The sequence below is a fragment of the Podarcis vaucheri genome (genome assembly GCF_965113315.1).
Source record: "Podarcis vaucheri genome assembly, chromosome: 8".
NCBI classification, from domain to species: domain Eukaryota; kingdom Metazoa; phylum Chordata; class Lepidosauria; order Squamata; family Lacertidae; genus Podarcis; species Podarcis vaucheri.
This window is the reverse complement of record NC_138766.1, coordinates 71263298-71286790: the sequence shown is the minus strand read 5'-3', so window position 1 is coordinate 71286790 and position 23493 is coordinate 71263298. Positions and strand designations below refer to the sequence as shown.

Here is a 23493-nt window from a genome sequence, read left to right as displayed (position 1 = left end):
TCACGTGGGGAAAACAAATGCTCCCGCGGCCGCCCTGCCCCATTAGCACAGCCTGGCCAGGCACGCGGCGGGGTCTGGGCTGGCGAGGCGGCGCGCGCGCGCCTGCTCTCCGCCTCCACCATGAAGATGCACTTCAGCATCCCTCTCTCCGAAGAGCTGCTGGAGAAGTTTGGCGGCCGCTATGTGGTGAAGTAGCCAGGAGGAAGCGGGAGGGAGGGAGGGATGGAGGGCGGATGGGCGACCGTAGTAGCCGCGCTGGAGGCGAGGAAGGCGGGTTAGAAAGAGGCGCGCGCCTGTGTGTGTGTGTGTGGAAGTAGCGAGGCGGCGGAAACCCGCCGCGTCTGCACCACACGCTGCAAGCGCCACTTTGCCCGCAAGTTGGCAGGAGCCGCGCCTTTTTTTTTTGCGCGCTGAAGGGACGCAAACCGAGGAGGGCGAGAGGCGCGCACCTGACGCGGGTTAAGAACCGCCTTGCATCATTCGCCTTTCCCTCCAGGGCTGCTTGTTGTGGGGCGCGGTGGGGAGGGTCTGAGAGGGGGAGATGGAAGGGGGGGTGGTTTCCACAGGGAAGGAGAGCGTGGATTTGGCTTCCCGTCGCAAGCAATTGGTTGAGGGATCCGTCCGCGTCGTGTGGCGCTGAGCTTGGGGGATGCTTTATGCGCAGCTGAGGTGGGGGAAATGGGGCGTGTGTGTACGCGAGGGGAGGAGGCGGAGGGTTGCGTGGCGTGGGGGGTCGGGGTGGGTGGGATGCACAGCCTCTGTGTGAAAGGAATGAGGAGGTTGGGAGTGGGGAGTGATTGCCAGAGGCAAATAACTTGCAAGGAGGGTGGGCTTTGAGGGAGTCAAGATTTGGGGGGGGGGGGGTCTGTGCCTGGATGGCACAGATTTGTACTGATGCGCCAGGAAAGAGGATCATTTGAGAGAGTAGAATGTGCTTGGCAGGTGGTTTCACGGGATTGGGGGAAGTGTGTGTGTAAGAAAGAGAAGGAGGGGGGCTCAGACTATACAACGGCCAAAAGAAGGGAAATATAAAATGCTGCTGTGCCCTGCTTCTGCGAAGATTCTCGCCCTATATTTGAAGAAATTACGGTTGCCCTTGTTCATTCGTATTAAGCACCCCATTGCAATACCCGAAATGATCTGGAGCGACCAGCCTTTTAAAATAAGAAATATCTGGCAAGCCTAGGGTAGGCAGAGAGCTGCATATACTCCCTTTAATGTGCTCTCAAAGTGCATTATTTCCCCAAAAGAATCCTGGGAGCTGTAGTTGGTTGATGTTGCTGGGGATTGCAGCTCTGTTAAGGGGTTCTTTGGGGGACGCAATGTACTTTAAATGTACTTTGGGAAGGCATGGGAATGAATAGCAGTGTGATGGGAATTGTGAGTTGATTGTAGGGTGAGGAGGCATGGTGGGTGTGCCGTCATATAGGAGGATGCCCTGGTCTGGGGAATTTGCAGGATCTGCATGAGAAGAATTGTGGGGCTCTATGCAAGAAAGTTTGAAATGCAGATAATAGGAAGTGATAAATTCCCCTAACTCTCCCAATATGATTTATTTAGAGAATCTGTGTATTTTCAGCTGTACTCTGTGTATCTCGAAGGCTTCCTTTTCTGCAAGGTGCGTTACAGTCAGTTGCACCACTGGAATGAACAGGTAAGATGTTCCGGTTCACTGGTTACCTTCACCTTTCGCTTATTGCTTCTCCTTTTTCATGTTCTGCCAGAAAACATTTCGGAGGATATGTTTTACATGGAAGTGGGGTACATTCTACAGCGGGGGAAGGTCAGACTCCAGCCCTTGTTGAATCTACTTTGTATTTTACTAGAGTCCTGAGATCTGCCAGCTGGAGCAAGGTACAAAAGATTTGCACTTAGAACGAAAGAATATGGTGCCTCTCAGCTACTGCTGAGTACAGGGTTTTTTCTGAGTTCCAGAACTGAGATTCACTCAGTTTTCCCACGTAAAAATCAATCCCTGGTTATTCCAAGTTTTGTTCATTTCTGCAGTCTTTATTTTTTTTAAGTGTTCATTTTGTTATTGCTATAGCTATGCAATTGGGAGTCAGAAATCATTGTGGTCTATCACAAATCACCCAGATATCTTCCAGTAGATCATGACCTGCCTTCCGCCCATCCCTGTTCTCTGACATTCATTGATTTGTGAGTGGGGAGTGTCACCTAAATTTAGGAACGTATGGGTCTAATGTTTAGGTTCGATAGGTAGCTATGTAAATGTTCCCTTTATCCAGAGCGCTCGATATCCATCAGAATTTTTACACAAATGAATGAGATTATCTGCATGATAGCAGTTTCCTTTCAAATGAAACTTTGTGTGTACTTATGCCTCAAAAGTGTTTAATTACATTTCTGCTCTCCCTTCATGCACTTGGGGAACATTCCCCAAGAATATTCTCAGAATTAGAAATAGATAACTAGTTTGGCCTTTCCAAGTACAAAGGTCAAGGACAGTAAATATTAAGCAGTATGCAGCCAATACTTCTTAAGATCAAATAATACCAGCACATGTGCAGTGCTAATTGCTCCAATGAAAAGGTGGGTGGTGGGCAGGAGTTATAAATATGTGCATGGAAGAGCTTTGCTGCAGAGGGGGAAATCCCCTATCCCCAAAATGGTTTAAAAATTGAGTGATTATGGGAGGAGAGATAGAAACAGAAAATATAATGATTAGTTTCCACTAAGTGTCCATAACAGTTGCACAACCACATTACACGCTAAATATCAGTGCTGGTACTAGTTGAGGACGGAGGAATGTTTGTATTCAGTGTCAAAACTCAGGGCCCTGACAAGGTAAATTCATAGCGTCAGTACGCATTGCATATCTGCTTTGCAGCTTTAAGTGATTGGATACTATTTCCCCCTGGGAACTGTAGTTCTGTAAAGGGGCAAGGGATTTCTGATTTGCAGCAGCTTGTCCGAACTACAGTTCCCAGGATCCCAGGAGAAGCTCTGACAGTTATACAGGTAGGAAACCTATAAAGGTTTTTTTGTAATTGGATATGCCCTCTGTGTTCTAGTAGTTTATTTTGTAATTCACTGGCAAAGTTGAATTTTATAAGGCTAGTTATCACTTTTAGGGTTTAGATAAGTGAGGTATATGCAAGAATAAACTACCTTACTGTAGTTTATATGAGAGGGTATAGATATGTAATGGGCATTGTCCTTTGTGTGTGTTTCATTTTAATAACTTCTTTTCACACAAACAGCTACAGAAATATGTTCCAAAATATAGCTCTGTTTAGTTGCTTTATTACTCTCTGTCATTGTTTTAAAGGGTCTTGCTAATCATTTCTGCCATTGTTAATTTTAATTATTTTGGGTCATTGGGTCGAATCCAAAGTAGCGCTAAGAGATCCTCCTTCTGTGCCCCTCAACCTGTTCTGGGGGTTCCCCAAAGCCTCTGGAGCAGATTTGGAAAGGGTGTGGGGTGCATGTGGGAATGGGAGAGGAGGAGAAAGTCCTATTGCACAAGTGTAAATCCTTGCGCTGACGGGATGCATTAGTTGAATACTGCCCATTGCCTTTATTGCAATATTACAATCGAGATGACTTGTCTGGGCTATATCCCCAAAGGTGGCATATAAATAATTTTCATAATAAATATCTGAAGCAAAACATTTACAGTCGCACCTCAGAAGTCGAACACCTCGTGAGTTGAACATTTTGGCTCCTGAACGCCGCAAACCCAGAAGTTCTGGTTTGCGAATGTTCTTTGGAACCTGAACGATTGGCTGCAAGAGCTTTCTGCATCTTGATTTCTGAACGTTTTGGAAGTCGAACGAACTTCCGGAACGGATTCCATTCAACTTCCAAGGTATGACTGTAATTTAAGATAATAGGCAGCATCCTACTTCAACTGACTAAATATTGGCAGAGCTTAGGGACATGGTGGTTTTGAATAGAATGTAAGGATAGAGAGGAAAGTTCCACTTAGATTAGATCCATAGAAATTAATGGACCTAATCATAGCCATTAACTTCATTTAGTATACTCTTGAGTAGAACTTACATTGCATGCATCACAATATGTCCAGTGTTTCGACCAGAGTGACTTCAATGATATAACATGGACTGAACTGTGGTGGATCTCTCAGGCTTAATGTCAGGGTGGCGGGTATATGTTTCAGGGCGAGTCAAAGTAAAAAGGCAAGGCATGTAGAGTTGAAGTACAGTGGTACCTCGGGTTACATACGCTTCAGGTTACATACGCTTCAGGTTACAGACTCTGCTAACCAAGAAATAGTACCTCGGGTTAAGAACTTTGCTTCAGGGTGAGAACAGAAATCGTGCTCCGGTGGCACGGTGGCAGCAGGAGGCCCCATTAGCTAAAGTGGTGCTTCAGGTTAAGAACAGTTTCAGGTTAAGAACGGACCTCCGGAATGAATTAAGTACTTAACCTGAGGTACCAGTGTAAAGTTTATTTTTTCTCTCATTCCTCTCTGCTGATTTTTTGCTTACTTAAGGCTTAAAGTTCATTCTTTTAATCCCAACTGGCATTAGTGAATATCCAAAAGCTATGAAAGGAGAACTGAGTAACATTGAAAAGAACAGGTTTCTCTCATTTTTCAGGTGCCTTTAACAGGTGGGAACACCTTGTAACCAACAATATGAAATAAATAATGTCAAATACCTTCCCTGGGCATGACAGACAATGGCCTGTCAGTGTTTATCTGTCAGAAAAATCAGATTGTGTTAGCCACCAGACCCAGCTTCAGTGTTCTTGTCAGAAAGATGCTATCACTGATACAGATTCTTAGCGTACCCTCATCAGAAAGATCCAGGTAACCATATTGCATAATGTCCACGAACATTATTACAACAGCCTTCTTCCATTTGAACCATGTGAGGCATGCTGCTGTAGTAGTAGTAGTAGTAATAATAATAATAATAATAATAATAAATAATTAATAATAATTTATTATTTATACCCCGCCCATCTGGCTGGGCCTCCCCAGCCACTCTGGGCAGCTTCCATAAAAACCAAAAATACAGTAAAAGTAATACTCTGCCTCTAGTAAAAGCTTCCAGAGTGGCCCTCTATACACTGGTTGCAAAAACAAACAAAAAAATCAGGAAAAAGGAGTTAGATACAATCACTATAAATTATAGTGATTTGGAGGTTTAATTTGAAATCAAGCTGGATTTGCGTTCCTCTTTTGCATCATGGATGTTGGGTCATATTATGATCTGTATTGTTTTAATTGGTACGGTTGCTAAGGGGTTGTCATGGCCTTTGGCTAGAAGAGTAAACTGGTATTGATTGATTGAAATGGAGAACCATAACAGTGAATCACTAGTAAGTGTATGGTAATGTGGAACACCAGGCATAAGTTACAAGTTTACTAAAATTAGTAGTCCCTGACAAGTTTTACATGCAACAGCTTATTATTAAACCACCCTGTAAGAGTTGGATATATTCTGAACTGAAAGGAAGAAAGAAAACATGAAATGCATCTGATTATCCTGGAGATTTCCATTAAAAGGGTTCAGTAAAAATCGTACATATATCATGATAAAAAGAGCAATGCGTAAGAAGATGAGTTGTCGATTCTCCCTCTCCAGATTCACAGGAACATTTAAGTTGACAATAGGGGACGTACAGCCCCTTGTATTTCAAGAATATAAGAATTGCTTTGTTCTTCCAGTCCAGCAAGTCTGTCGTTCTTGTCTCTAACAAGGAAAGTGCTCTATCCAGTTGCCCTGTCTTTTCAGTTAAGGCGGATCTTTGGGAAAGGTGTGCCTGCGTTCCCTCCAAAATTCTACCTGGCAATGACGAAGTCAATGGCTGATGAAAGGAGAGCTCAACTGGAACAATATCTACAGAATGGTACAGCAAATCCTTAATATACACACACACACACATCAATAGTGGTTCATGACACATGGTGCAAATGTAAATTTTATACATGATTTCATTGGATCATAAACTGTTAGATGGTATCTCATCTGTTCTCATGGGCTGAGCATGTTTATTTAGCCCCAAACTATTTATTACAGATGCTGCACTATCTTGTTCTATAAAACCTCCACTAAATAAAGGCTGCACAGTATTGTTATTTCCTCATATTAGCCAATGGCCTTCAGGCCAACTTTCCAAAAGCACCACCACTACAATTCAAATTGATACACACACACACACACACATATATATATATGTGTGTGTGTATATATATGTATATATGTATGTATAAAATGAGTTGCATCTGATGCGGTGCACAAGAAAGAGGATCCCCCTGTTTTTTCCTCACCCATTATAGTCATCAGTTAAGTAAGGATTCAGGAAAACAGATTTAATTTATGTATTGGGTTTTTTATGTTTAGATCCCATCTTTTTCTCCAAGCTCAAGGTGGCATAAATGAAAGGGTGAGGAGAAAATGTGGTCATCTAAAGCATCACTGTGTATATTGATTTGTAAGACTTCTCATCAGGAGTTTATGAAATGTGATGATCATTACTCCTGAAAGCCACTCTACACAATGCTTTCTGGATCCTCCAATGTGCTATTAAAAAAATCCACATTCAGTTATACAAACTTAATAATTATTTTCTACCATGTTTGTCTTGAATATGCATGTACTTTCTTCTATATTGTTAGTTTCCCTTTCAGTCATAAAATGACTGAAAGCTTACATATATAGATAATCCTTTAAGCTGTCAGTCCTGATTTTTGTCCTTTTGTTTTTCAGTGTCAATTGATCCTAGTATTACGAACAGCGATGTCTTTATTAGTTTCTTTAGGAAACTGCAGCAGGTAAACTCTAGTCTTTCACAGAAAACCTATTGGAAAAAGTGCTTGCCTTGTGCTCTCTGCACCTTATTCTGTCTTAAAACGAACTGAAAAATCAGCTTGTTTTTAGAAAGTAACAAATGAGCCCTGGGACAAAATACCATAGTGTGAACTTCTCTTTGATAGGATGCCATGACCATATCCAGGGGACTCCGTTCCATTCGTCCTTCCCTCTGAGTTTTCCTTCATCTCCTTCCCCCTTCCAACAATTGGCCACCATTCCATGCCCAATGAGCATGCTCAGTTCTCTTTGCAATGTTTTGGCTCCACCCCCTTCCCCTTAGGGCCCACCCCCCACTTTCTTTCTTTTCTTTTGTACTTCTGCAAACCTTAAGGGTTCCCTCAAGGCTGCTCCTGCCTCCTCCTCACGCTTGGATGGTGGTGTTTTGGCCTGGACTTGGAGTTTGATATTAGTGTGCAGGATAAATAGATCCTTACTTCTTAACTTTGCCTACTTTGCTGCATTAGCTACCAAGTTGGCAATAGTTGCAATTTGATATAAGCTGATCTGTTTAAAAGCTAATGCTATTCTCATGCCCTTAATGTTTTTAGATTTGTTTGTTTTTTAAGTGTGGCAAAAGGGTTTGCTTTACTTACTTACTTACCGTCACTAGATGATTCCCAGAATACTCTCTGAGCACTTTTTTTAAAAAGAAAGCATGTTCCTTGGGACTTGGCTTCAAGAAAATAGCTTTGGGTTATGTTGGGACAAGAAACGATAAATGTGTTGATGTGAAAATGTCAACATCTCTTTATCTTGTAATGGTGGCGACAGCTGCAGTCTGGCACGTACTTCCAGAATGTTGCAACTTGAACTTCTAGCCTCTCTGCCTATATTCTTCTTAGTAGAAACAGTGTAAATACAGTGTATGATCATGGAGGTGCAGTGTCCTAAGGCCTTGCAAGTTTGGAATGATAGCAGAGTTTAGTTTCAGTAATTTTATCAATGTGGGATGTTGGTGGCGCTGTGGGTTAAACCACAGAGCCTGAGCTCCCGTTGCTTAGTCCCTGCTCCTGCCAACCTAGCAGTTCGAAAGCACGGCAAAGTGCAAGTAGATAAATAGGTACCGCTCTGGTGGGAAGGTAAATGGCGTTTCCGTGCGCTGCTCTGGTTCGCCAGAAGTGGCATAGTCCTGCTGGCCGCATGACCTGGAAGCTGTACGCCGGCTCCCTCAGCCAATAAAGCGAGATGAGTGACGCAACCCCAGAGTCAGTCACGACTGGACCTAATGGTCAGGGGTCCCTTTACCTTTAATTTTATCAATATTTTCTGGCCTTCAGTTAAAATCATACCATTTAAGTAACACAGACAGCAAGGACATTTAAATGATGTGACAAGAGTTTGTTTTATTAGTATGGAATAAGCTTTCGTGGACTAGAGCCCACTTCAATCAGATGCATGAAGTGTTATATTCAGGGCAGCTCCAGATCACCTACTTATTAAGTATTGATCTTGGTTTGCTTCTACAAAACTTAAAATTCAGTCCAGTCTTCATTCAGCATTCATTCCGATTTGCTTGCAAGCTGTCCTTGTGTTTTCTGGTTAATAATTTTTTCATTCCGTACATTCAATGCATTTCCCTGTCACTTTCCAAACTGCAAAAAGCCAGGTGGTGGTTGTTTTTTAAACTGCATTTGTTGCATAACAGAGAACTGCAGCCCTCCAGATGTCATTGGGAATACAATACCAACTATATCCCTAACCGTAGGTCATGTTGGCCAGGACTGATGGGATTTGGAGTCAAATAACATCTGGAGATCCATAGTTCCTCATTCCTGCTCTAAGGGGACAGTCATTTAATCTCCTTTAAGTGTACAAACCCAAAGTTTTGGTATGCACTTGAATTGATTACATAAGTGATAGCATAAGTCCACTAAGATTTAATTAAATGTAGTAGGAGATGAAAACAGTGTCCTTGCCTCGTTCATGTCCAAACAGATAGAATCAAATTTCATTATTGGTTTCAGCTTAGCAGTTTTGTACTGGAGCACTACCCTCCAACACACTTTAATATTCTGTAGGAGAGGGCACATTTCAGGCCTGCAGCAGTGTACCCATGTTGTATATGGTTTCCAAATAAAGTAACTCTCTGGTTTTTACTACTTTCCAGTGGCGTAGCGTGGGTTGTCAGCACCCGGGGCAAGGCAAGTAATTTGCGCCCCCTAACCCGTGGATTTGCGCCCCCTAACCCTAACCCCCAGATGTTGCGGCCAGTGCGGCCGGGCCCCCCTGCACCCCCCACGCTATGCCACTGCTACTTTCATTTCTCTGTGTAGTTCATTAACATCACAAATGCCAGGTTGTACGTTACTCAAGCTGTTCGCATGCCCAACCCAGAGCTTTTGTCCAGGAATGTGATCCGTGCATGAGAAGAGCCCATGCAATAGAATGCCTAGCTAGCATTCCTTCCACCAAATACCTGTGGGCTGGCTGGTGCTGTATTATTATTATGCCAAACACATAGCCTAAATCTCAATATGTCATTTTTTTTCAATAGGAGAGATGATTTATGGGAAGGATCATAAATTATGTGTGAACAGCAAGTGTCCATTGCATTTCACTATGTACTTGAAAGTACATTTATGAAACAGCAATTGAAGGCTAAGTAAACATTGTCCAAGCATGAAAGATTCTAAGCAAATAGCTTTCAATAGAGATGTTCTGATACTCAGTGCTGTTTTCTTGCAAAACATTTTATAGAGGATCTAGGGCCTTTCTGCAATGGCCTGTAAACAAGAGGAGCTGTAAAACAGCTGAGCAAACCTTTTCCTCCCCTCTAAAATTTCTACTGGTACAGCATGACCCAAGAACATCGTCTAATTTATTTGTTTTAAGTTGCTGCATAAATGTAGTGGCAATATTTAGCACATGATTTCCCTCCTAGGATTCTTCAATATTAACACTTGCATGAAAAATCCTTGTAAGTGAGACTGTACAGTAGAAGTGACTATTGGTGTGAATTTGATGGTATAGTGGAAGGGCGAAACAGGAATATACTGTGATATTCTAAGCACAGAGCTTGGTGAAGAGGTTTGCTGGTGAAATGGGCTGTGAACATGGCAACACAGATTCAAGCATTCCTCATTTCATGTGCCCACTCTGTATGGGCTGAGGACATCTTTGGCAGTGAAACGGGGCTCTCTTCCTTCAACATCTCCAAGACCGTAGAATGGTGAGGTACTTAGAATCACAGAGTCACAGAATTGCGCTGTTGGAATGGACCATGAGGGTCATCTAGCCCAACGTCCTGCAACATAGGACTCTTTTGCCCAGTGTGGGACTCAAACCCACAACCCAGAGATTAAGAGTCTCATGTTCTATAGACACATGCATTGGATTGAATTCATGGCATTTTGCATTCAAAACGTGCTCTACCACTGAGCTACAGCCCATTCCTCATGAGCAGAGCAAACTCAGGGAGATAAGCAGTGGATGGTGGAAGACTCGGACCCCATTTTTGTTAGAAATTGGACACCATTGTCACAGTTTTGAGTTTAAGCATCAACTGAATCTGCTGTCATCATTTCTGGTTTAACACCAAGTGCACTTTGCCACAGGTTAATTCAAGTTCTGCCCACAATGGGGAGAAGGGGAAAATGAATAATCCAGCAGTAACTGGCTTGGAGATTAACCCTCTTAACACTTGCAAAAAAGTAAGGTTCTTTTTTAGCAGTGTGCTAAATGCTTTTTTAGTGGATGCGTGAGGGTCGTGATGATGCCGCCTTGTTGGCTAGACCTGAATAGGACTAGCATTAGATACAACCCTTTGGTACAGACTAAGGCTGTAATCCAAGCACATCTTGTAGAAAGTAAACTACTTTGAAAGCAATGAGATAGGTGAAGGAGAAGCTGCCACCTTTCACTCCTTAATGCTCATAATTCGTTCTAAAAATAGTTGTTACTTCTTCTCATCATGAAGAGAGATAAGAAGTTTGTGTGTGTGTTTTTAACTAAATGCCTAGGGTCCACAACTATATTTTATTGCAGCGCTGTTGCTTGATTTAAGGTATAACTTTAATCAATTAGTTATAATTAATCAAATCTGCATAAACTTGTATATGAGCAGCTGCAATTCAGAAGAAAATAGTGTTTTTCAGAAGGTTGCATTGCTGTGTCACAGCGAACCATAACAGAAGAGATATTCCCTCTGCTCTCAGAAGGGCTTGGAACTATAAGCATTTAGATTAAAAATAAACAGTTTAATTGGTGCACTTCTTTAATTGATAAAAAAAAATCAATTTTACATAATTAATCAACTAAGTGCTGCAGCCTTCAACATCTGCTTTTTTAATCTTACCAAAGCCAGTTGCCCATTTTTACTATTTTGGGGATCAAAAACAGGGATAGAAAACATGTTGCCCTTCAGATATTTTGGACTACAACTCCCTTCAGCCCTGACCACTGACCATCCATTTCTGACCTAGTTTGCTTAACGATTCACCCTTGTTTTTTTCCTGAAGTGAAGAAGCTGAAATCTTCGCTTTCAGATGCAAGGACCACATATATAGGCACTCCAATCCTATGTTTTCATGTCTTGCAGGATACATTTAAAATCCAAACCCAACAATCTTTTCTGGATGTTTATCTTGCTGATGGACGGTATCTCAGAATTGATATTCAGACATCAGATACTGCTGAAAGAGTGCTAGAGGCAAGTAATTTTTAAATGTTCTTTACAGTATCTCGTATGAACCAATTCACAAGCATGTTAAGTGATACGTTGCTGTTGTGTCTGTCCAGATATATCAAGCAAAGTACTAGCTTAAAAAGACACTTATTTCTTGGTGGCCAAGCCCAAACAAAATGGAGCAATTTGGACTGAACCAGGGATTTCTGGCAGAAAGAACCAGTAGATAGAATCAGTGAGGCAGATATGTAAGAGCCTTTTAAAACTCATTTTTCATGATGAACGGTTATGAAGAATGTGAAAACTTGCAATATTTCTGTTTCATTTCTCTAAACCTCTGTGGGGAAACAGAAACAGATTTATTTGTTGCATTTTTCTAATCTACCCTGATACAAAAGCCATTTCAAAATATTGTCTTAAACAACGTGACTCATGGGAAAATGGGAAAATACCTCTCTTCTCTCCCCACCCCCCTTCCAGGTTGTATCATACAAGATTGAGCTTTCAAGAGAATTAATAGGCTATTTCAGCTTGTTCCTTATTCAAGATCACAACAATGGGGAGCTGTCTGGTAAGAGGTGCATTGTTTGGTATACTAGACATTGCATTCACATTCCTTTCTATTTGTGCAATGTGGGAAAGCTTTATGGGTGACGGCTATGTAGAAGCAACGTTCTGACTGAACTCTGGTTTTTCCTCTTTGTTTTTGGTTGACTTTAAAACCTAAAGCAAAACCTATATGTTGCATGGAGAGAAACCTTTTATCGTATCATAAAAATGCAAGAACTTTTGGTTTGCTTTTGCTGGAAAAATATCCCATTTATTTCTCTCCTTTTTAAGTTGGAAGAGGCTGGGGTTACTTCACAAGTTGTCTGTTTCGCAAGCACATATTAAAATGCATTGCATGAAGGAGACAAATGTGTGCTTTAAAAGATGTATATTTAAAAAGTCAACTTTTTCCAAAAATTACCTTCCCCCTTTCTTACCCCTCACTTCTAGTATTGAAAAAACTGGCAGAATTTGAACTTCCCTATGTGAGTCTTCAGAGCATGAAAGAATCGCCTTGTAAGATTGGGATCAGAAAGTGGTAAGCAAGAATGATGAAGAAGCAGATTTAGCAAGATGCATTAAAGTGTATATATATGTTGGAGGAAGGGCAGAAATACAGTATTTCAGTAGTAGCTCTCATTGTAGATATTTCACTGGATCAGTGGCTTTGTTTTGTTTAAACTTTCCATTTCCCTCTCCCTGTTGGACAGGTACATGGACCCATCCCTTGATAAAATGCTTATGAATTGCAGAACTTCAGTGAACTTACTTTATATACAGGTACGCAGGTGGGACTGTGGGTAAAACCTCAGCGCCTAGGGCTTGCCGATCGCATGGTCGGTGGTTCGAATCCCCACGGCGGGGTGAGCTCCCGTCTTTCGGTCCCAGCTCCTGCCCACCTAGCAGTTCGAAAGCACCCTTACGTGCAAGTAGATAAATAGGTACCACTTTATAGCGGGAAGGTAAACGGCATTTCCGTGTGCTGCTCTGGTGCTGGCTCGCCAGAGCAGCTTCGTCACGCTGGCCACGTGACCTGGAAGTGTCCTCAGACAGCGCTGGCCCCCGACCTCTTAAGTGAGATGGGCGCACAACCCTAGAGTCGGACACGACTGGCCCGTACAGGCAGGGGTACCTTTACCTTTACCTAAGGTTTTTTCATGTGCAGGCGAGTTCCTTCTAGAAAAGCACTACTCCTGAAATACTATTATGAAAAGAAACTGACTTCTTGTTGTGTTTAAAAGTAGGCTTTCATGAACAAGCAGAGCTTCTTAACTCCCATCCATCAACGCTACCTGATGTATAATAACAAATAGGTGTTCCCAAAGAGTAGGCTGGCCCAACTAGATGTAAGAGTCATAGATCTGGGTTTAAAACACATCACAGGGGGTTGTTCATAGCAAAAGGTCTGTAAATATTCCTCATAGATTACTTCCTCGTGGGTTCTTTCTCTCCCTCCCAGGCATTAGGATATTATTGAAACTGATGTGAGCCTGGCTGGGAGGAAATGTAGGAATTTAAGAAACTTTCTTATACCAAGCCATGTAGCTCAGTATGACCAGCACTGACTGGCAGCTGCTCTACAGTTTTTCAGGCAGGAATTCATCCTAGCCCTGCCTGGAGGACACTGGATTGAACCTATGACCTTTGGCATGCAAAACATGTGCTCTACCACTGAGCTACAGCCCATTGCTCATGAGGAGAGCAACCTCAAGGAGATGGGCAGTGGGTGGCGGAAGACTCGAAGCACTCATCACCTGTGTGTACCCCATTTGTTGTTTAAAACCGTACAGTTGTCACAGATCTGAGTTTAAGCATCAGCTGAATCTGCTGCCATCATCTATGGTTTAACCCCAAGTGAACTTTGCCACAGGTCACTCCAAGTTCTGCCCATAATGTGGGGAAGGGAGGAAATTGGTAATCCAGCAGTAACTGGTTTAGAGATTAGCACTCTAATACTTGCCCCCCCCCCAAAAAAAGGTAAGGGTTTTTAGCACCATCGTAAATGCTTGCTTAATAGTTGTGTGAGAGTCGTGATATGCCACCATGTTGGGTTGAAATTAAATAAATTGGTGCTTGGCTCCCTCTTATTGCAATGCATGTTACAGCTGGGTTTTATATATATATATATATATCACAGTTCTATCATGAGAGCTATTTGAGCTGCAGTAATGCAGACAGTTGAACTAGCAACTGGGTAGCTGCTTGCAGCCTAGTAGCACCTGGTGGGCATGGTGGGACTCTAGGGTTGCAGGATGCTATTGCATAATTTCTTTGCAAAGTCATGTTGATTGTGCTGTTTCAGAGAACTGTTCTCCACCATTCTTGTACCCCTTCTGCCATGTCAGAGGGACCTGATCCCACATGGATCAGCAGGACTGGCAATTTGAGGAGCTCATTGGTCTGGTGGTTTGGCTGCTGGACTCTTAAGTCAGGGAGAACAATGCATCGGGGACTTTAATTCATACCTTTTTTCTCCTTTTAAGGTTCTGCAGGAAATGGAGAAGAACTGGATCAAGCCTACAGACGGACAGATGCAGAAGCTTCAAATGCTGCAGAAAGCACCTAACAAAATGAAGGTAACACAGTGTTCTAACCTTTTCAGGGTGCATGCTGTGGCGCAAAGACACCAGAGAGAGCATCTGCTTATAAAGGCTTGCTGTGCCAAGGATTTTTTTATTTTATTCTGTAAGCAGAAGACTCTTCTATCCTCTCCTTGTGTCCCATCCCACCCCAGTTTGCTCAAGCTGGAGCCTAACAGAGTGGTTTATCAGGGGTCTCAGGGAGAGATGAGGATGGGAAACACTCTTTCTATTAATCCAAGCCCAGCTGCACAAAAAAATAGTCCCCATTTCACAAAATTTGTCCAGGTGTGTTAGATTCTGCTGACGCTGTTAGTGAAAATTAGCTGAGGCCCATCTAAAGTTTGGATGATCATTAACTTCCCATGCATATTACAGATCATGTGCTAGGAGGGAAGGAAGATGAGCTGTCTTGCCTGAATCAAAGCTATTGCAAAGGTTGCTCTCTGGCAAACCCAGACTGGCTTTTCCTTTAAGCTCTTCCTGCAGAGCCAGGAGATGAAATGTGAGATTAGCCTAGAGAGGGGAAAGAGCAGACTAGAGACTCAGACCCCTTCTCCCTTCCCTTCTGATCTTTCAACCCCAGCATACTCTATATTGGCACCTCCAGCTCTGCCTCCATAGAATGCCTGCTGCGGTATTTAATTATTTCATGGGTGAAAATGCAGTTTGTTATAAGCATACAAAGAGAGGCAACAGAGAAATAAGAAGTCAGTTTTGCGGAATTTCCTGTAGCATTTGTACAATGACAAACTTCTAGACATGCAAAGCGGGAGTATAGCCTGCAGATCACTTGCTACGAGATTAAAACAACTCCTATAGAGTGCTCCAGATTTAAGTGGATGAGGCCTGGAGACTTGTTGCAATCAACACTGCTCATGTGGAGTTTTTCTCACACAAGTGGGCTTCCCCTTCCTCCTCTTCTCCCTGTGCACCTCAAAATGCGCTCTGGGGGATCTTCCAACCCCCTGGAGCAGATTTTGAGGGTGCACAGCTGGCTACAAAAGTTCCATAGTGCTAGCAGAACAGCAGTGTTGAGTTCTGCCTTTCTTATCAAGTTCCAGTTTCTTTAAGCTACTCTTGTGCCCGAAGACTTTGGAAAGGGATTACTGGTAAAAGCTAATAATGTCAGGTATTCCATCTGCACTGCCATACACATTTTTTTCCAGTGTGTTAATCATCCCCACCTGACATTGACATGTATATTCTCAAATGAGCACTGGGATAATTCCTGCATTGATTTTATATGTGAGACGTGGCCCGCAGTATGTTTGAGGGGGCGGGGGCCTATCCAGATAACAACAGAGTCCTTGGCTTTTGGTCCCTTGCTGAAGTTGCTAGCCCTCAGTACCTTCCTGCATCATGTGGTACAGTATATAACCCACTGTTGTCCTCCAGTTTCTGTTTCTCTTGCACAGTTTTTAGAGCTGGCTCAGGAGGTCCAGCACTACGGATACATTAAGCTCGCTCCTTGCTCCTGTGACTATCCTGAAGCAGGCTGTACTGCTGCTATTCATGTGGGAAATAATGAGATTAGCTGCTGCATAAAGTTGCCTAGCAACCAGATCAAAGAGGTCAGCTTCAAGATCAACAGGGTGAGGTGCTGGCAGGTCACATTTCTAGTAAGTACCTTGTGAGCAACTTCACTACTTAACCACATTGTTTAATGCTAACTTTCTTGTACTGGATTTCCTTTAAACTTGAGTCTCATGACATGAGGGGGGAAAAATCCCTAAATGAGAGGCCCTGCCCTGTAAGCAATAACACAAATTCTTAATTTAGATTGCCTTTATGCACCTTTCTTGCTGCACATACACATGTTAGGAAGAAGTTGCTCATTGTTAACATTCTGTGTTCCAAATATCATCAACGGTAGACCAAGTTGATACTTCTGCAGTCTTGCCTCGCCTCAGATTCCTCTAAGCACGCTCCTCTGACCTAGGAGAAAGTGAAGGCTGCATATAGAAAACAAGGGATGAAAGTTCTGCTGAGAGTGAACCCATTGAAGTTAGTGGGCATTTCTAACTTGCATACAACAATTTTAGTGGGTCTTCTCTAAAAAAAAAAACAACATTGGAGATATCCTCTGAATACTAGTGTAGTTTAGTGACTAGGCATCAGTATAGACTGGAGGACCTCTTGACTAATATTACTGCATCGGGTTTTTTTTAAACTACCTAGGGATCTGTTACAGGCCAAGGCCTTGACCAATTCCTGGAGCTCAGGTTTGAGTACAACGATTCTGATACCTGGAGATGGATTGCCTTTAACACAAAGCAGGTTTGTATTACATAAGACAAACCTAATGTACATAAAAGGAGAAGCCCGAAGAGTGAACAACCATGTACTGTGTGCCTGCTGAAATTGCAGCACCAAAGTTCAGAGGGGATCATTTTTTAGCAGTTAGAGACCACCTTTGAAGGTGCGTTTCCCAATGGAGGAAATCCCTAGTCCATCTGATCCCAGTGGCGCTTTCTGCCCAGGGAGCCCTGCTTGCAGTGGATTAATCTGGAGCCCACTTCAAGCTCCTGACCATTTATTTGTAGCCATATCCATACCTCCCTCACACCTGGCATCACATATGACATCAGGTATGGCAGGTGGGTGTGGTTTGTGGGTAATAATAGCCTTACAGGGCAAATTGGTACTCGTATAAGGCCTAATTAGGTGTGTGGGCCAGAAGTTCCCCACCTCTGACCTAACCCTTGCAGGCAACAGCTCAACAAGGCCTTACCCGGACATCTTCCTCCATTTTGCTAATGTCAGGGGTTGAAGTTGGGACACTATAGATGCAAAGGATGTGCTTTTACAGCTAAGCTGTGTTCATCCCCCTGCTTTCTTCCACCTAATATTAAATATAAAGGAAAAAAAGTTGCCTTACAGTGGTGCCTCGCAAGACGAAAAGAATTCGTTCCGCGAGTCTTTTCGTCTTGCGATGTTTTTCGTCTTGCGAGGCATGGTCCGTCGCAACTGCGCCTCTTCAAGCGGCTTTTAAAAAAAAGCGCAAGACGTTTTCGTCTTGCGAAGCAAGACCATAGGGAAATTCGTCTAGCGAAGCAACACAAAAACGGAAAACCCTTTCGTCTAGCGAGTTTTTCGTCTTGTGAGGCACCACTGTATATCTGTTACTTATGGATGACAATTCACAAGAGAAAATATCCCCCAGGTGTTACTGTTATATGTTTAGGTTCACATCAGGAAAGGCTTGTTCAGGTTTACTTTCATATGTAAGTCCTGAGTAAATTGAATGATATGGCTAGTGGACTGCAATCGGATAGATTAAGCTGGGAGTAAAAAAAAATTCGAACTACAGAGCAAGGCTGATGTACTCTGGAAAGCAGCAATTCTGCATACAAAGTATTTTGTTACTTAAAATCTAAATGCAATACTTATCCCACGTCTAGGCATTTCTCCTAAGCAGCTGCTTAAAAAAGATAATATCGGAGCAGCTGATGACAGCAACCAAAGGTGATCAAGAAATGGTGAGCAACGTTTGACAATCGAGTTTGCCTGACTGTTGATGTGAGGTTTTTGGCTCCATTGCTCCTGCACGGTGGAGGCTGGGTGATTAGACCAACTGGGACATTGCCTCACCAAACTCAGCCAGCCCCTACTGGCCTTACAGCCAATCAGAAAGTGGCTCTGCCTTTTGTTGGCTTGGGCCTGCTGTTGGTGCCCCTGCCTTTTGTCTTGCCAGCCTTGGTGGGCAATACTGGCTCCAGAGATCCTCACTTGACCCACCCTATGGCTGAAATCATATACAGGCTTAAGAGCAAATCCTACTGAGTTCAGTGGAACTAGAAAGTACTTCCAAGTAAACATGCATATGGAATCAAGATGCATACTTTCCGTTTTGTAAACGGGAGGCCAAGGAACCTAGTGAGAGGGAAGTTTGCTCAACATTTGAACATCAACCTATAGAACGACACATCCTCTTGGGTAAGGTTTATAAACCATATTCAGGGCAACTTTAGCAATGGTTTCTTTTTTCAGTAGGGGTGAGTATTGCCTGGTATCTGTAGATTCTAGGCTCACCACAGAAATTGGTTCATTGCTTAAGGGAAAAGACCAAAAACAAACCCATTGCTTTCATTCACTTCTCCACATATAAATGCCACTGGTGCTTGATATCAATGGAAATCATGTTCACAAGTTCAAAGAGAAATGTGATTAAAATTGCTGATACTATAGTGTATTTGCCAGTGTCTCCCCTGTGTGAATACACTTGAGTTACATGTTGCCTGCCTCTGTGTGTTTATCTTTCTGCCTAGCAATGATCTTTACATTTTATCAATCTGTTTTAGCAGATTGAACTTCCTGAACCTGGTAAAGCTAAGAAACCAAGCATCCACCCAAGTCAGGTTTGTGAATTAAATGACATAAACTTGGGTGGAGACCTGAGAGGGGCTGGGATGGGAAAGGAGATGACTAGGGTCCCTAATGCAAGTTGCTGTTCTCTCCTCCTAACCTTGCCACACACACACAACCTGTAATAAGGGGATGGTGACGCTGACATGCCTTTCCTGGTGGTTGTGAGGATTACTGAGCTTATTATCGGAAGTGCTTTGTACACATCATAGTGCTATATAAACAGTCACTATCACTGCGTCATAGAAGCTGCCACAGCTTATGTCAGTTCAATACAATTGCTGCAGTACTATAACTATAATACCTATTGGACAGCCTTCTGTAACCTGGTGCCTCCAGATGTTTTGGACTATGACTCACGTCTGCCCCAGCGAGTATAGGCTGCCAAAACATCTGCAGGCACTAGGCTGGAGAAAGCAGGATCAGAAATCTTGATAGTTGCTGGCTTTCACAAACCTTTTCTTTCCTGTTACCTATCATTAGCATAGCTGCTGGTGGTATTCCCCAACACACAGTTAGGTGGTGTTCTACTGGTGTGTGTTTCATGCATTATTGACTAGAGGGTTTTTTTGATCTCTTGGTTTAACATATCGTGTATTTGATTCTGTGCAGATATTTCATTCTGGTTTTAAGCCAAGGAAAAAACCGAACGCTAGTAGGCCAAATGAGGGTGACTGCGTGTTTGAGAAAATACGCGAAGAAGACTTGTGACCTGCACTTCAGCTACTGCTGCTGCCTCTGGGGTTTTTTCTTTAAATGAGGAATAGCAAACTTATCACAGCAGTTGTCCTCTGTTTAATAGCAGTCTACATTTTCTAACTCCTCATGTGTTTTTGTTCTTGAGGTTTTTTTTTAAAAAAAACATCAGCTGCTCCTGGGAACCAGAATTTGTTATAACGGGGAAGACTGTAAATATTTTGCACATATATTTCATTTTATTATAAAAAATGTACAGGACCTTTAAAAAAAATGGGAAACATTGCATATCTTGGATCAAAGTAACACCTTTTAAAGTATTTGACATTAAGCTGTTAATCTTTGGCCTCTGGAATGTTTACCATTGTTCTGTTCCACAGGATACAAACTGTCTCCCCAGAGGTCTTCAGCTTAATGATAAATTACACAGTGCCACTGAATTTGTGGTAAGGTCTTCCTATGTACAAAGTACATCATCTTACAATGATCCCTACTTCCCTCCAGTACCTTTTTAAATGCAGACATGTCTTAGATTATCTCCACCCATTCCTGCCTCCAAACTGTGCACTGACCACTGGAATAATTACCCTCAGGACTGTTAGGAATGCTCCAGTTTTAATTACTCCAACATAATACAATTTTGGTCTCTTTTTGTTGTTGTTAACCTACTATGTTTTGTATGAATGTTTTTTTAAAAAAATATGCAAGGTGGGAGATAACTTGTGGTGAACAACCTGTGATTATGTTAAATATAAGCACTGTGAAAATATTATAAATGTCGTTATTTCTCTCTCCCCCCCCCCCGCAAAATACACTTCTTACAAAGCTGAAAATACGGTGGACACCAGGTGTCACTACTACAACTCCCATTTGTTGTTGTTTAGTCATTTAGTCGTGTCCGACTCTTTGTGACTCCATGGACCAGAGCACACCAGGCACTCCTGTCTTCCACTGCCTCCCTTAGTTTGGTCAAACTCATGCTGGTAGCTTCGAGAACACTATCCAACCATCTCGTCCTCTATCGTCCCCTTCTCCTTGTGCCCTCCATCTTTCCCAACAGGGAAACAGGGAGTCTTCTCTTCTCATGTGGTGGCCAAAGTATTGGAGCCTCAGCTTCAGGATCTGTCCTTCCAGTGAGCATTCAGGGCTGATTTCCTTAAGAATGGATAGGTTTGATCTTCTTGCAGTCCATGGGACTCTCAAGAGTCTCCTCCAGCACCATAATTCAAAAGCATCAATTCTTTGGCGATCAGCCTTCTTTATGGTCCAGCTGTCACTTCCATACATCACTACTGGGAAAACCATAGCTTTAACTATACGGACCTTTGTTGGCAAGGTGATGTCTCACAATGTTATAATGACCAGCAAATCTGGACTGTCCCCTTCATGGATCACTGCCTTGTCGTGGCGAAGGGGCTTGAATAACTCAGAGAAGCTATGAGCTATGCCGTGCAGGGCCACCCAAGATGGACAGGTCATAGTGGAGAGTTTTGACCAAACGTGATCCACCTGGAGCAGGAACCGGCAAGCCACTCCAGTATCCCTGCCAAGAAAACTCCATGGACAACTCCCATAACCCCTGTTTACTGGCACCAGAGTGGGGAAGGCTACATTAGATCATCCTTTGTCCCTCCACTGCTCAATAGTTGCCTGAGTTTGGGCTAATCATAGACTCATAGAATTGTGGAGTTGAATAGGACCCAAAGGCATCTAGTCCAATCCCCTGCATCTCAACACATGGCCTGGATCGCTCAGTTTGTTAGTGTGGTGCTGATAATGCCAAGATTGCAGGTTTGATTCCTGTATGGAGCAGCTGCATATTCCTGCATTGCTGGAGGCTGGGCTGGGTGACACTCTGGGTCCCTTCCAACTCTAAAATTATATGATTCTATCCAATTTTTGAAATTGTATTGGCCCCTGCTGAGGCAACATGGTCTTGTGTTAGACAACCGTTGTGGATGCTAGGGGCAGGTGAAACATCCTTTGGGAAGTGCTAGAAGATGTATGGAGTCAGACACTGATCCATCTACACTGGCAAACACTCCTTTTGCAATCCTACCTGGAGATCGAACCTGCAATACAGTGGACTCTCGGGTTGCGAACGTGATCCGTGCAGGATTCATGCTCGCAACCCACAGCGGCACGTCTGCGCACGCGTGGGTTGCGATTTGGCACTTCTGTGCATGCACAAAGTGCGATTTAGCGCTTCTGTGCATGTGCGACCGCCGAAACCCGGAAGTAACCCGTGCCGGTACTTCTGGGTTTTGGCAGTTCATAACCCGAAAAAGAGGGATGCGGGTGGTGCTGTGGGTTAAACCACAGAGCCTAGGACTTGCTGATCAGAAGGTCAGTCGTTCGAATCCGCACGATGGGGTGAGCTCCTGTTGCTCGGTCCCTGCTCCTGCCAACCTAGCAGTTTGAAAGCACATCAAAGTGCAAGTAGATAAATAGGTACCGCTCTGGTGGGAAGGTCAACGGCGTTTCCATTCGCTGCTCTGGCTCGCCAGAAGCGGCTTAGTCATGCTGGCCACATGACCCGGAAGCTGTACACTGGCTCCCTTGGCCAGTAAAGCGAGATGAGCACCGCAACTCCAGAGTCGTCCACAACTGGACCTAACGGTCAGGGGTCCCTTTACCTTTAACCCGAAAAACGCAACCTGAAGCGTCTGTAACCCAAGGTATGGCTGTACCTGTGAAGCATGTTATCAATCACCGAGCTAATCTTGCCTCTCACTAGACGGGGGGGGGGTTCTTCTGAGGCATAACGTTTCTACATCAGCCAGCCCGCGAGGGGCGCTGCTGGACCGATCTCGCTTTGCCCGACGCTCTATCATCTCTGCTCCACGTCATTTCGCTCCCCGAGTCAGGCAGTGCTGAAAACCCAAAGCGGCTGTAGTCTCAGCTGCTTTTGCATGCATAGCAATGGTCCGCAATCGACGCTCCAAAAATCCACGTAACCTGCAGAGCGAGAGTCATTGGGAATACAGCACACAGAAACCAATGTGGTACCCAGAATAAGGCAGGCTGGTTAAAGATGCTCGTTTTGTTGATTTTTTATTTTTAATTAAGCATGCCTGCTGCCTCTCTGAGTGTGTGTATCTCACACAAACATAGGGCAGGGGAATTGGACAGATACGACAACACTCCTTTTTTCAGGGTTAATTTAAAACCATTCTGCGTACAGAAATAAAATGTTCCAGTAAGAAACCCCATGGCAGCTGGACAGACTTTAATCCCCAAGAAACCAACTACGCTTTCCTTAAAACACACCCCAGAAATGTGTGTGTGTTTCTTTAACTCCATACGTAAAATAAACTCCAGAAGCCATTGGGGGTTTATTCTCATCAAATTGGCAAATTAACGTGGTGGAAGCGAGCAACCCATTCTGCCTTGGTCAGACCCCACCGGGAATATGTGTCCAGTTCTGGGCACCACAATTTAAGAATATTGACAAGCCAGAACCATAGCTGTCAACTTTCCCTTTTTTTAAGGGGAATTCCCTTATTCCGAATAGGATTCCTCGCAAGAAAAGGGAAAAGACAGCTATGGCCGGAACATGTGCAGAGGAGAGAGAGCAAGATGATAAAGGGTCTGGAAAGCAAGCCTTATGAGTGCTTGAAGAAGCAGTATATGTTTAGCCTGGAAAAGAAGAGACGGAGGGGAGATATGACAGCCATCTCCCAATATCAGGTATCCCCCAAATTCGTCTCTCCAGATGCTTTCAGACTACAATTCCCATCATCCCTGACCACTGGTCCTGTTAGCTAGGGATGATGGGAGTTGTAGTCCAAAAACATGGCCGAGTTTGAGGGTGTGCCTGCCCTATATAGAAAGAACCGTCACAGGGAAAGCTTGTTTTCTCCTGTTC

At 43.4% G+C, this 23493-nt stretch overlaps 1 protein-coding gene across 4 annotated transcripts; it reads left to right on the top strand.

Moving 5' to 3' along the window:
- The first annotated feature begins 7 nt into the window (after nucleotides 1-7).
- On the top strand, nucleotides 8-20047 carry SNX31 (sorting nexin 31). 4 transcript variants are annotated; one of them, XM_082235780.1, is made up of 14 exons: nucleotides 8-186; nucleotides 1580-1654; nucleotides 5730-5844; nucleotides 6705-6769; nucleotides 11347-11457; nucleotides 11914-12004; nucleotides 12433-12520; nucleotides 12693-12762; nucleotides 14466-14558; nucleotides 15980-16183; nucleotides 16743-16841; nucleotides 17966-18043; nucleotides 18869-18922; nucleotides 19542-20047. In XM_082235780.1, the coding sequence occupies exons 1-14, from the start codon at nucleotides 121-123 to the stop codon at nucleotides 19638-19640; spliced, it is 1308 nt and encodes a 435-aa protein (XP_082091906.1). In that variant the 5' UTR covers nucleotides 8-120; the 3' UTR covers nucleotides 19641-20047. The 4 variants fall into 4 exon arrangements, with proteins under 4 accessions (XP_082091906.1, XP_082091905.1, XP_082091907.1 ...); XM_082235779.1 differs by having other exon boundaries at nucleotides 18866-18922; XM_082235781.1 differs by lacking the exon at nucleotides 8-186 and adding an exon at nucleotides 241-458 and having other exon boundaries at nucleotides 18866-18922.
- The last annotated feature ends 3446 nt before the right edge of the window (nucleotides 20048-23493 follow it).

Coding starts and splice junctions, on each gene's coding strand:
- SNX31 (XM_082235779.1), top strand. CDS start 121: ATGAAGATGCACTTCAGCATCCCTCTCTCCGAAGAGCTGCTGGAGAAG. Junction 5,845..6,704: donor GGAACAATATCTACAGAATG/GTACAGCAAATC, acceptor TTTGTTTTTCAG/TGTCAATTGATCCTAGTATT. Junction 18,044..18,865: donor CCAAAGGTGATCAAGAAATG/GTGAGCAACGTT, acceptor AATCTGTTTTAG/CAGATTGAACTTCCTGAACC.